This window comes from Oryza brachyantha, chromosome 1 (assembly GCF_000231095.2).
Source record: "Oryza brachyantha chromosome 1, ObraRS2, whole genome shotgun sequence".
Lineage (NCBI taxonomy): Eukaryota > Viridiplantae > Streptophyta > Magnoliopsida > Poales > Poaceae > Oryza > Oryza brachyantha.
The window spans coordinates 27,089,083-27,100,619 of record NC_023163.2 but is presented as its reverse complement, the minus strand read 5'-3'; the positions used below and the strand labels follow the sequence as shown (position 1 = coordinate 27,100,619).

The following is an 11,537-nucleotide window of genomic DNA, read 5'->3' as shown; positions in this document are numbered from 1 at the left end:
TATAAGTATAATGTTTCGGTTTTTCTATTAAAAAGCCAAAGATGACCTCCAAGTTGTCAGTCTGGACTTTTTTAGACAGAACTTTTCACTTTGTGGGTTCGTGTCGTGAGGGCCAGAGGGTAAATTTTGCACAAGTATGTTTAGGACCAACCTTGAAATAGCTAGTCATACAGTGATACTCACGCAAAAGTTCCTTCTAAAAATTAGTATAGCAGAGTCTGCACTGATCAGGATAACCCGGGGAAGGTATATTAGCAGTCTCTGTTTCAGAGAGGAGCATGTTCTGGAATCTGGAGTGTCAGATGATCGTACTGTACCAATTAGTGCTTAATAAACCACATTTGCCATCCTTCTGAAAAGTGGGGCCACTCTACTTTAAAAATACTCTTACTATGCTTTACAGACACAAACGTGCCACCCATGTGATTAGTGAGAATCAGGGGAGCCGAGAAGGTTATTTACTGAATCTGTTGAAGGAACAGAAACATCCAGGAAGGCAGAAAGCAGTTTTAATTACACTTGCTTTGTATGACAACAGGCCTAATGTAACAATCAGGCTTGAGCGTGGCTCTCCTGATCTGAGACGGTCAATGATACTAAACTCGCTGTTGGACAAAAGACAGGATACATTTTGCCTAAAAGCAAGAAAATGGGGAAATTTTGTAACTTTATGGGTTATGCAATGGCTATTTTGTGTATATTAGTGCTTCAGTTTTTAGTCTACTGGGTTAGTTTCATCTTCTTCTTTTTAAAGATTGGTTAGCTTCGTCTGTTCCTGAAAGGTCTTCAGAGGTCAGAACCACACTGCGATGCAGAAGCCAAGTAGAACGGCCAACTCATGTGGATTCCTCTGCATCACAAGAACATGAACATCGATCAGGCTTGCGTATCTGAAAAGAAGGATGTGAAATGAAATGTGCAAAACAAATCAAGGTTCTTATTTGCCCCCACAAAGATCAACAGCCATAATACTAGTTGCGTGATGGAAATGCCGATCCAATTAACAGCAAAATATAGCTAAACCAAGTTGTTGGGCAGTACAGATCCCAGATCTTTTCAGCTTCAAAACAAAGCAAATCATTTTGCTGCCTCATGCCTTTATCTAAGGTTTTTTTTCTCGCCGACGAATCAACTGATAGTTTTGCTAGCTGGGCGCACCTTGCCTCCTCTGCTTGCTCTCGTCTGTTGAGCAATTGTGAGGTGTCTTCCCTTGCACGCCTCAGGAAGTTCTCCGTCATAGGCTCTGCAGATGTAGGCTTCAACATTCGTGTAGTCCTGCTTACCATGGCATAATAAAGTGCTAGTTATCCTAACAGATTTAAGCAGTGCATAATAAGACCAGGATTTTCAGAAGAAAAAAAAAACTGTAACTTACATCACCAAGGGGCCTTCCGTTTATGATCACCCAAGGTACAAACTGATGAGGAGGCTGAAGGGCATTCGTCTCTGCAGCATACTGGAGTTGAAGCTGCATATTTCAATTGATTTATTATGGACTTGTTTAGTTTGCAAAAAAATTTTACAAAAACATCACATCAAACTTTCAAACATACATTTAAAGTATTAAACGTAGTCTAATTACAAAACAAATTTTAGATTCCGTTTGGAAACTACAAGACGGATTTTGTTGAGTCTAATTAATCAGTCATTAGCAAATATTGGTTACTGTAGCACTTATGGCTATTCATGTCCTAATTAGGCTCAAAAGATTCGTCTTACGATTTCTTCCATAACTGTGTAATTAGTTTTAATGTTCATATATATTTAATGCTTTATTTAGGTGTCTAAAGATTTAATGTAATGTTTTTTTAAAAAAATTTTGGGAACTAAACAGGTTCTATGATCTCCAGTTTTCAAATAACTGATAGTGGCTCAAGCTTTGACCACCTGTCTTTTTTGCAAAAAAAAATACAAATACTAGCAAAGATACCATATTGTCAAAGTTTATGGCAAACATGAAGCTCTTATGCATCATGGTATAATCATTGAGATTGGAGGAGACGAGGAGGGAAGGATTTTCAGAGATGTAGAGATGTAGACAGTTAGGCCTTGTTTAGTTCCTAAATTTTTTTTCCAAAAATATCGCATCAAATTTTTGAACACCTAAATAAAGCATTAAATATAGATAAACCAAAAAACTAATTGCACAGTTATGGAAAAAATCTTGAGACGAATCTTTTGAGCCTAATTAGCCCATGATTAGCTATAAGTGCTACAGTACCCAACATGTACTAATGACAGATTAATTAGGCTCAAAAGATTCGTCTCACGGTTTCTAGGCTAGCCGTGAAATTCGTTTTTTCATTCGTGTCCGAAAACCCCTTCTAATATCCGGTCAAACATTTGACGTGACACTTCTCCTAAAAATTTTCTCAATCTAAACACCACCTTAGTTTAGCTGTTTTCCAGGGCAATTAATGCATTCCGCTTCTGAGTTTTCAGAACGGATGCAACGACAGCATCCTGTCGATTTGCCCATTCTGCTTGCTCCCTGTAAACTTTCAGCCGATCGAGAAAAAAAAGGTCTGCAATTGAAAGACAATGGACATATGGACATATGAAATTCAATGACCGAGCCTACCTGTCTGCCATAGCCTGAGTTATAGCAGTCTAGAACAGGTTGAGAGGCCAGACCAGTTTCTTGAAAGCAAGACTGCCACGCGTTCCATTTTTGAGTCAAAGCGAAATGCTCAATGCAATTAATGAAAGGGAAATGCTGTCCCTGTATTCAGAAGAACAGATACTTGTGAAATTAGTGCATTGCCTTAAATTCAAGTGACGTGAGCAATACATGAACTTGGCAGATCTATCATATATTCGACATATATGGATGCATAAATGCCAGCATATTATCTCACGTAATTATAGCTTAGCTCATATGAACTATCAGAACCAAGATATTAATGTTCAGAGACTTTTTTTTTCTGTTAATAACAAGGGTATAGTAAGGCATTACCGCGTCAGGCCATAGTCTGATCACGCAAGCCTCTATCTCGTTGAGTTGGCATTCTTCCTCTCCATGCTGCAAAATTAAGCAAGCAAGGCAAGCAATCAAGAAGCACGGTTGAGAGCGGAAACGACGGACGAATGAACAGAAACGGGTGAGCAACACACTGGCTAAGGGGGGAGTACCTGGCAGGCTATGGAACCGTCGGGAGAGACGCGGCCATTGCCGAACGGCACGAGGCGGAGGTCAACAACGGAGGAGAGACCGTCGCGGAAGAGCCTGGAGAGGTCGTTGACGACGAAGCCTGAGCAGAACGGGCACAACGTCTCGTAGTAGACAGACACAGTGACTCTCCTAGCGGCGCATGGCGCCGTGGCGAGGGAGAGGAGGACGAAGGACAAGACGAGGACGCGAGGAAGCATTCGCGAGGAGGAAGAAGACCAAGAAGCCATGGGCATCACGGAGAGACGAAAAGAGAACTCAAGGCACCGCCTTTTTCTTTGTGCAAGGGTAGCTAGGGCGATGCGCAATGTACGCGTCGATTCGATCGCGAAATCGAGATATGCTTTAGCTCCTTTTGGGGGCGAAAGGAAGAAGACGGAGGAGGAGATGCTCTTGGATCATCTCCTCCTCCTCCTCCTGGAAGGCATCATTTTCATCTGTCAGGCGATCTTTTCCCAGGTTGCGCGGGAGGCAGGTTTTCAAGGAGTGAGCGTGGATTCAGGTCAGCCCGGCGAATCGAATCGAGTGAGAGCCAACTTTGGCCGGCCGTTGCGAGTGTAGCTTTGCCTTTGATGGTGCCTTGTGGGGTTCAAAGATTGCAAGTTGGAACTCCACACAGGAACATCTATCTGGCGCCTTTATGCTGAAGAATGATTCTAAACTCTCCTAGGAACGTCCCTTCTATGTCATCAAAAAACTTAAAAAAAATAGATTATTATGAGATATGTCACCTAAAAAAATACAGGTTCAAATATATCGTGTTGCTGCAACTTATAAAAGTCATATTGTTGAAATTGTGTGGTTGTAGGGTGATATGTCTTATATAAGTTCATATTGTTACTTTTTTTTAATAAAAACATAGAAATTATTTGAACTAGCAGTGGCCGCGCATTTGCGCTGCTAGATTTAAGTCATTTTTATGTTTTACCCATATCTCTTTTGATCTTTAAACTCTAAAACATGTTATAGTTTACATCTCTTAATATAATTATATTAAATATTTTATTTATTTATATTGATTCTTTAAGCATATTAATCTTGCCATGGCGTGTCGTACCCATAGCTACGTGTGAGATCTATTTGTATGTTTTACTCATATTTATCTGATAAACAAAATGATAGCAGACTAATTTACATATATGAGAGATATGTTTATCTGTTCTACATATTTACAAACAGAATGATTCTATTTAAAACATATTTATCTATTTTTTTATCTATGTGTATCTCGAGAACAAACCTGTACATTAATGATCTCTGTTCCTATACAGACAGGACTTTAGCTTTTGCCTCGTGTGGGAAATTAAGTTTCACAGTTTCCTTTTTGATTAGGCTATATTATCATGATGGTACATGTCCACTTGTCAGATTTTGTTGCTATGCTAAAAAATTTTGTGGGTGTCTGAGTTAACGGTTATATAACTTTCTAAATTATAAAGGAGACAATCGAATCCACCATGATCTAACCGTGCTCTTGTTACTACTTTTCTATTCTTAAACATGATACATAAATAAAATATCTCCATTCATAAACTTTTTACATAAATATACATAAACTTTACCCATAGATAAAATATTTCTTGCTATAGACTTTAAGTCAACAGTTATATAACTTTCTAAATTAGAAAGAAGAAAATCGAATCCATCATGATCTAACAGTGCTCTTGTTACTATTTTTCTATTCTTAAACATGATACATAAATAAAATATCTCCATTCATAAACTTTTTACATAAATATACATAAACTTTATCCATAGATAAAATATTTCTTGCTATAGACTTTATGCATAGATATTCATAAACTTTAAACATAAGTAAAATATTTCTGTTCATAAACTTTATACATAAATAAAATAATTATATGTAGAAATATATTTTCTCGTCAACTTTGTACAACAATCAAAACAATCTACTATAAAAATCACAATAATAATGATTTAATTTAAGAATTTATTTAGATGTCAAAATTTTGGTGTTAAATTTGCAATATATTGTTTGATATATTTAATAATAAAAAATATATAAAAACACTATAAATTAAAACTCAAATATAAATTTTAATTAATTATTAGTCGGCGTTGCAACCTATGGGAATCGAACTCAGACTTTCAATTCCATACCTGAGTCCGATTAAAAAAAATATTATCTTATCTTATCTTTTTTCTTCCAATTCCAAACTTGAGTTCGATTCAAAAAATATATTATTTTATCTTATCCTTTTTCTTATTTTAATTAAGACATAATCTGATCTCGGTGAACGGCCAACGAAAACAATTTTCGATTTTATAATATGTATATAGTTTGAGTGGAGTGCGCCAGCGGTCCCTAAACTTGTGTGTATGTGTCATTTAGGTCCCTGAACTCTCAAAATACATGTTTGGGTCCCCGAACTTGTCCGGGGTGTCATATAGGTCCAAACGGGCTCCAACCCACTCCATCCGCTGACGTGACATACCACAGTAGCGTCTACAAGAAGGGAGAGAAAAGAATAAGGAGGAGAGATACTGACATGTGGGACCCACATGGCACCATCAACACGTAGGCGCCACCGTGGCATGCCACGTCAGCGGATGGAGTGGGTCGGAGCCCATTTGGACCTATATGACACCCCCGAACAAATTCGGGGACCAAAAATGCATTTTGAGAGTTTAGGAACCTAGATGACACATACACACAAGTTTAAGGACCACTGGTGCACTTCACTCTAGATTTTACTTCTCATACAAATATATCTATTAATCTACATCGTTATAATCTAAACCCACCATGATCTAGCGGTCCATATTTTTCTTCGATTATGTTTATATAATTATAACTATCAATCTACACCGTTATAATCTGGACCCATCATGCTCTAACGGTCCATATTTTTTCTTTTTCTCCGATTAACATGAAAATTTCTAGCTTTAAGAGCGAACGTGACGCCTCTTTTCAAAACTGTCTTTATTTTTCTAAGCCATCGTGTTCGATCCATATAAAAGCTCTTGCATGATCTACCTGGAGCTGTACCGCGATGGACGATCACTGGAGCAAGCTGCTACCTACCCTGTTGGAGTCAGCCATGGCGGACACGGGACACCGTCGCCGGAGCTTTCGATTAGTCGAGCGCCTCGGTAAGCCATGAATTAATCTTTCTTGTCGGTGATTCCGGCGATTAGATGGATCGGTGGCATCGTGAGCCATCATCTAACGGCCCATATTTTTTCTTTTTCTTCAAATAAATTGCACTACTTATATAACTATAGCTATCAGCTATTGATCTACACCGTTATAATCTAGACCCACCATAGTCTAATGGTTCATATTTTTTCTTTTTCTCCGATTAACGTGGGAATTTCTAGCCTCCAGAGCGAACGTGGAGCCTCCTTTCAAATCTATCTTTATATTATAATAATAGATAGATAGATAGATAGATGCTATGCAACAGACTAGTGATATAGCTCGAGAGTTTAGAGTACACCCCCTTTATCCTAAATAACAGATATTTGGTTACCTATTCATGTGGACTACACCCTCCATCAAAAAATATATCATTCCCACTTTTGATATGATCAAACGTTTGATTTTTCGTTCTTTGATCAAACACGCGCGCAATGCATGGGGGGACTGGATGTGGAGGACGTGTATGTGATTTTTAACTTACATGTATACCTTCATATTATAATCTAACAATAGTGACCAGATTTGATTGATGGAATTAAAATTTTTAAATATTTGATTCGAACATTTGATATGATTCCTAACTATGAATCTAGACAAAGGGACTACACCACGTTAGATGAGGAGATTTATTTTTTGACTCGTGGGATGGACCCTGTTTCAAAAGAAAGAAAGAAAAATATTTCGTTTTTGACCAGTGACTTGTAGGACGACCTACCGGCCTGGTTATCATTTTCGTTCTTTCATAAAAAGGAACAATGCATAGGGGCTGGACGTGGAGGACGTGTATGCGATTTCATATCTAGATAATGGGTAAAGAGTCCTGGGAGAGATCTCATATCTAGATTTCGGCTCCCATCGTTCGCAATTGCAACTGCTTATAAGCTAAAACTTAAATATTAAGACCTAATTTTAAACTTGATTTTATATTTTTTTTATCGTGGTTTATTTTACAGTTTTTGCTTCTGAGTTTATATGGTATATAAAAATTTTACTCATAAATTATTTTTCATTTATAAAAACATGGTTTCGCCTTTTCTTATAAAAAGCAAAACGATGGGGCCTTTGCTTTATTTATACTGTTCTTTACTCTCTTTTTTGGGTGTGTGTGAATGGCTTTGCGTCTATTCTATCTAATTTATCTTCTTTTGATTTTTCAATCAGTTCGAGTCTAGAACTACCAAATGACCAAAGATGCTGACATATATTAATCCTTTCTGAAGAAAAAAAATGTATTATTGATGGTGAGGAAATGCCTATGCATTCCGACATTTTATTCAACTAGGAAAACTCAAATATAACTGTTTTCTGGACCTGATACACGAAATATATATGTTCAAAGGCTATATATAACCTTTGTTTCTCAAACAATCTACGCTGTCCCTGATGGTTTTGTCGGATGGAATGAAATTTACACCCAAATCAATTAACTTCTTGGAGGCAGCCTTTGATCTCACCACCCAGCCTTGTTTATCCTCCTGGATTCTGATGTGGAAAAAGGAAGAAATTAACAAGAGAAGAACACTGCATCTGATGGAAGAGATGCTGTTGTCATAGATGCATCACCTGGAGACCGGGAATTCAGGGTAAAGCTCAGCAAGTTTATCATGGAAATCAATCAGACGTTCAATGGACTCAGTGCACAAGTGGCGCCCCTGTGCCGATGGGTTCTCATACAGCACTATCAGGGACTGTGCCACGTCTCTGACATCGACAATGCCAACGTAGAAGTCATCCATGTCAATCCTCTGGCCTGTGTAGTAAGCAGTCTTAGATGCTGGATTTGCAATGCAACAAATTAAAGGGATACAGAGCTGCAAGCCTGTGATACTGTCAAGAGAATGACCTCCCAGAATCTGCATTAGCAGACGCAGACTAGCAGTAGGGGATGGCGTCAACATTGGGCCCAATACCAAGCCTGGATTGATCACGGCCAGCTGCAAACCCTCCTTCGTGGCGAAGTCCCAGGCAGCTTTCTCTGCCAGCGTTTTAGATACGTTGTACCAAAACTGCAGTGGAGAAAAATAAGCACAGCTTGGAGAACAAGTACACTCATGTTTCCCCAGTATGAAGTTAAATCCATCCTTGATCATCAATTTAGTTATTGTAATCGAGTTTTGGTTGGTTGACATTACAGTACATGCATGTATGTGTGTGTACACACTCTCAAATTAGAGAGAGTATTATATTTGAAGTTCTCATCCGACATGTAGGGCATGCTCTTCCAGAAAAGTGGGGAAAAGCATTACAACAGGTCGCACTGAGAACACTTGATTGTAATTTGTGACTTGTTAACTAGTACTAGCACCTTGACAACCCAAATGCGGCTACACGAGCAGTTTTTGGCCCTTCGGAAAAAGATTGCGAACTTTGTAAGTGCATCCCAAATCCGCGGGAGCAAAATCGCACAAGTTTGACAACGCGAAATACTTATACTTGCGTGGCTTTGTGTGCACCGGCGGCGGCAACGTTATATACCTGTTTCTTCTTGAGGAGGTCGACGTCGGCCCAGCAGTCGTCGTCGATGACCTTACCGGCAGGCCACTCAGGGACCGGCACCATGGCAGCCTGCGACGAAACCATCACGACGCGGCCGACACCGCAGTCCTTCGCGGCGCGGAGGACGTTGAGAGTGCCACGCACCGCTGGCTGCAGCAGCTCACCCTGCAGGCGGTGGCAGCACAAGTATCAGGGGCTATGACGTAGTGTATATGACCGAGAGAACTGCACACGTGCAAGTGCAAGGATAGGCTGAATAGATGGGATTTGTGATGAGTGAATCGTTGCCTCGGGATCTTGAGGCTGGTGCAGTATGACAGGGGAGGCCAGGTGGAAGACGCCGCGGGCGCTGTCGACCGCCGGCGTGACGGAAGCCGGGTCGAGGAGGTCCATCTGGAACAGCCGGAGCCGCGTGTCGGCGCCGTCCAGAGCCTGCAGGTGCCTCGTCTCGCCCTCGTCCTCTACGAGAGGTAACAAAAAAAAAAAAAAAAGAAGGTGTCGCGGTTAACAGCTCCGAACTGCCGGCGCCGGCTCGGCGTAGTCCATGGAAATGGAGAGGACGAGAGCTAAAGAAAGCGCGCGTTACGGAGGTTCTTGACGGTGGCGTGGACGGTGTAGCCGCGGTCGAGGAGGAGGCGGACCAGCCACGAGCCGATGAAGCCGCTGCCGCCCGTCACGCAGACGAGGCCACCACCGGCGCCGCTGTCCCCAGGCGCAGCCATCTTCTCGATGCTTCGCCCTGCGCACGGAACGCGCGACGCCCCCCCCCCCCCCCCCCTCCCAGACGTACGGACGGACACCCACCGTGGTGGAAAGAGACCGCGCGGCGCGGGGAGGCACTGCTGGGTTTGCCTGTTTGGCGCGTTGCGTGCTAGGCGCTGTTGGTGTGTAGCGTGATGCACGCTGGCAATAAATTACATATCGCGTTCTGTGAATCCAGATCGTTTCCATGGTCTTTGAAACGGACAGGCCTGGCCCAGTTTGGACAGAGAAGTGCTATTTATCCGTGATGACTCTATGCAGCAGGAGATACTCAGGCTGCGTTGGCGGGTTAGCTATCGGGCGCCGAAAACGTAATAATAAATTAATATATGATTAATTAATTATTAATTATTATAAAATATAAAATAAATTAATTAATATAATTTTAAAAAAATTACTATATAAACTTTTTTAAAAAATACATCGTTTAGTAGTTCGGGCACGCAGAAAACGAGGGGAGGGGGCGTAGATAACTTACCCCGGTTGCCAAACGCGGCATCACTAGTATTTCTTTAATTTGATTTTTTTCTTACAATATAAGTATTTTTCTCATTTCATTAATCACCATATTATTCATCACATTTAAAATTGTTTTCATTTTATCTCCATCTACTGTCTCATCTATATTCATTTTTTATTTATTGCGAGATACTTATTTTCCTCCTAATTTTAATCCATGCTAATAACTTAGAAATTAATATATTTTGGAATGAATATATAGCGCAGAGTACAACCAGCAAGTTAACAATGTTGTTGATGTGACTCTATAATGTAGGAACTCAATCAAAATAATACCACTCCATTCATCTTTCATATATGTGATTCTAGCTTATTTTGAAAAAAAAATATAGAGAAGAAAAACTATGATACGGTCATTAAATAGAAGGCAAGTGATGAGTGGTAAAGAGAAAAGTAGTAGCCTAGAATCCTTTACATTTAGAATCAAATTTGCATGCCCGAATCCCTTACATTTGAATGCCATATGACTGTTTCAAATTTGAGCTAGGGGCTATTTCTCAATGAATTGTCAAACTTGTCTCTGACCAAAAGAACACGACAATGGGCATGCGTGAATTCTTATACAACAGAGTCAGTCGAACACATAAAATTTATTCCGTGCGGTGACAGTTTAGTGAAGTGAGCAAATCATCATTCCCAGTGCGCCGACATGGCGAGCACCCCGCCAAAGAAATAAAAATAAATATCCACATTGATGTCACGACTCCACCTCAGCCAAACACATTGCCTCCACGGAGGGTGCAAACTCCTTAGCTCTTAGTGCATGATGGACGGCTCACAGAGATGCCTTGGGTGAGGCCCATTACATTACATCCCACTGTCATGGTCTCCTCTTGATGGTGTCACCGCTCCTAGAGAGGCCTGCATTTTGTCTTGCACATTGCGTTATCGAGGTGGCCATAAATCACCAGTGCGAGAAACCATAAAAACTAGATTTTGAGGGTCGAGAGGTGATGATTGGAATGTATTAGGAGAACCATGTGGACCCTCCATTGCCTCCATCACGGGGATGGAACCCATTAGCCTGGGTTGATCCTGATTCATGCCATAGATTCGAGGAAGATTACGAAGCGAAGAGGCGATGCACACAAGAGAGGATATAGTGAAGTTTCTCCTAGTGAGGTTGCTGTAGATGGGGACAAGGGGGGTCATCACTAGCATACATGAGAGAAAATATGAACGCAACCATGGAGGAGGAAGATGAGGTGTGCAATTCATACCGACTTGTCTCGGTTTCTCTACCAACCTACCTTAGCTTCTCTTCAACCACCGTCATGACCTCATCGAACCTCGTGGCCTCACTTCCCCATTGGCGTTTGGTGGTAGGGAGGAGGTTGAATAAGGGGTGGATACAATAGGAGCACTTAGAGATAGCGCGGGATAGCAACAGGCCAACGGCTTCACCAACGTCCAAAGAAGAGAAATCGG

The 11,537-nt window shown here is 40.8% G+C and overlaps 2 protein-coding genes across 2 annotated transcripts; both read right to left on the bottom strand.

The window, feature by feature from the left end:
• Positions 1-369: 369 nt before the first annotated feature.
• Positions 370-3,399, bottom strand: LOC102703644 (gamma-interferon-responsive lysosomal thiol protein-like). The gene is made up of 6 exons (XM_015840959.1): positions 3,133-3,399; positions 2,957-3,022; positions 2,582-2,722; positions 1,376-1,468; positions 1,159-1,275; positions 370-850 (listed from the first exon to the last, which is right to left on the bottom strand). The coding sequence occupies exons 1-6, from the start codon at positions 3,397-3,399 to the stop codon at positions 794-796; spliced, it is 741 nt and encodes a 246-aa protein (XP_015696445.1). The 3' UTR covers positions 370-793.
• Positions 3,400-7,505: 4,106 nt separating this feature from the next.
• LOC102703362 (phenylacetaldehyde reductase-like) lies at positions 7,506-9,677 on the bottom strand. The gene is made up of 6 exons (XM_006646380.3): positions 9,415-9,677; positions 9,117-9,289; positions 8,808-8,993; positions 8,176-8,338; positions 7,896-8,082; positions 7,506-7,814 (listed from the first exon to the last, which is right to left on the bottom strand). The coding sequence occupies exons 1-6, from the start codon at positions 9,548-9,550 to the stop codon at positions 7,673-7,675; spliced, it is 987 nt and encodes a 328-aa protein (XP_006646443.2). The 5' UTR covers positions 9,551-9,677; the 3' UTR covers positions 7,506-7,672.
• Between the last annotated feature and the right edge of the window lie 1,860 nt (positions 9,678-11,537).

Bases quoted from the DNA above. Each gene is read 5' to 3' on its own strand.
- LOC102703644 (XM_015840959.1), bottom strand. From the start codon at position 3,399: ATGGCTTCTTGGTCTTCTTCCTCCTCGCGAATGCTTCCTCGCGTCCTC. The intron at 1,469-2,581 runs GTAGGCTCGGTC...TGAAATATGCAG, and splicing joins ACTCAGGCTATGGCAGACAG to CTTCAACTCCAGTATGCTGC. The intron at 1,276-1,375 runs GTAAGTTACAGT...CATGGTAAGCAG, and splicing joins ACGGAAGGCCCCTTGGTGAT to GACTACACGAATGTTGAAGC.
- LOC102703362 (XM_006646380.3), bottom strand. From the start codon at position 9,550: ATGGCTGCGCCTGGGGACAGCGGCGCCGGTGGTGGCCTCGTCTGCGTG. The intron at 8,083-8,175 runs GTCATTCTCTTG...CTTACTACACAG, and splicing joins GCTAATGCAGATTCTGGGAG to GCCAGAGGATTGACATGGAT. The intron at 7,815-7,895 runs GTGATGCATCTA...TTTCCACATCAG, and splicing joins CCTGAATTCCCGGTCTCCAG to AATCCAGGAGGATAAACAAG.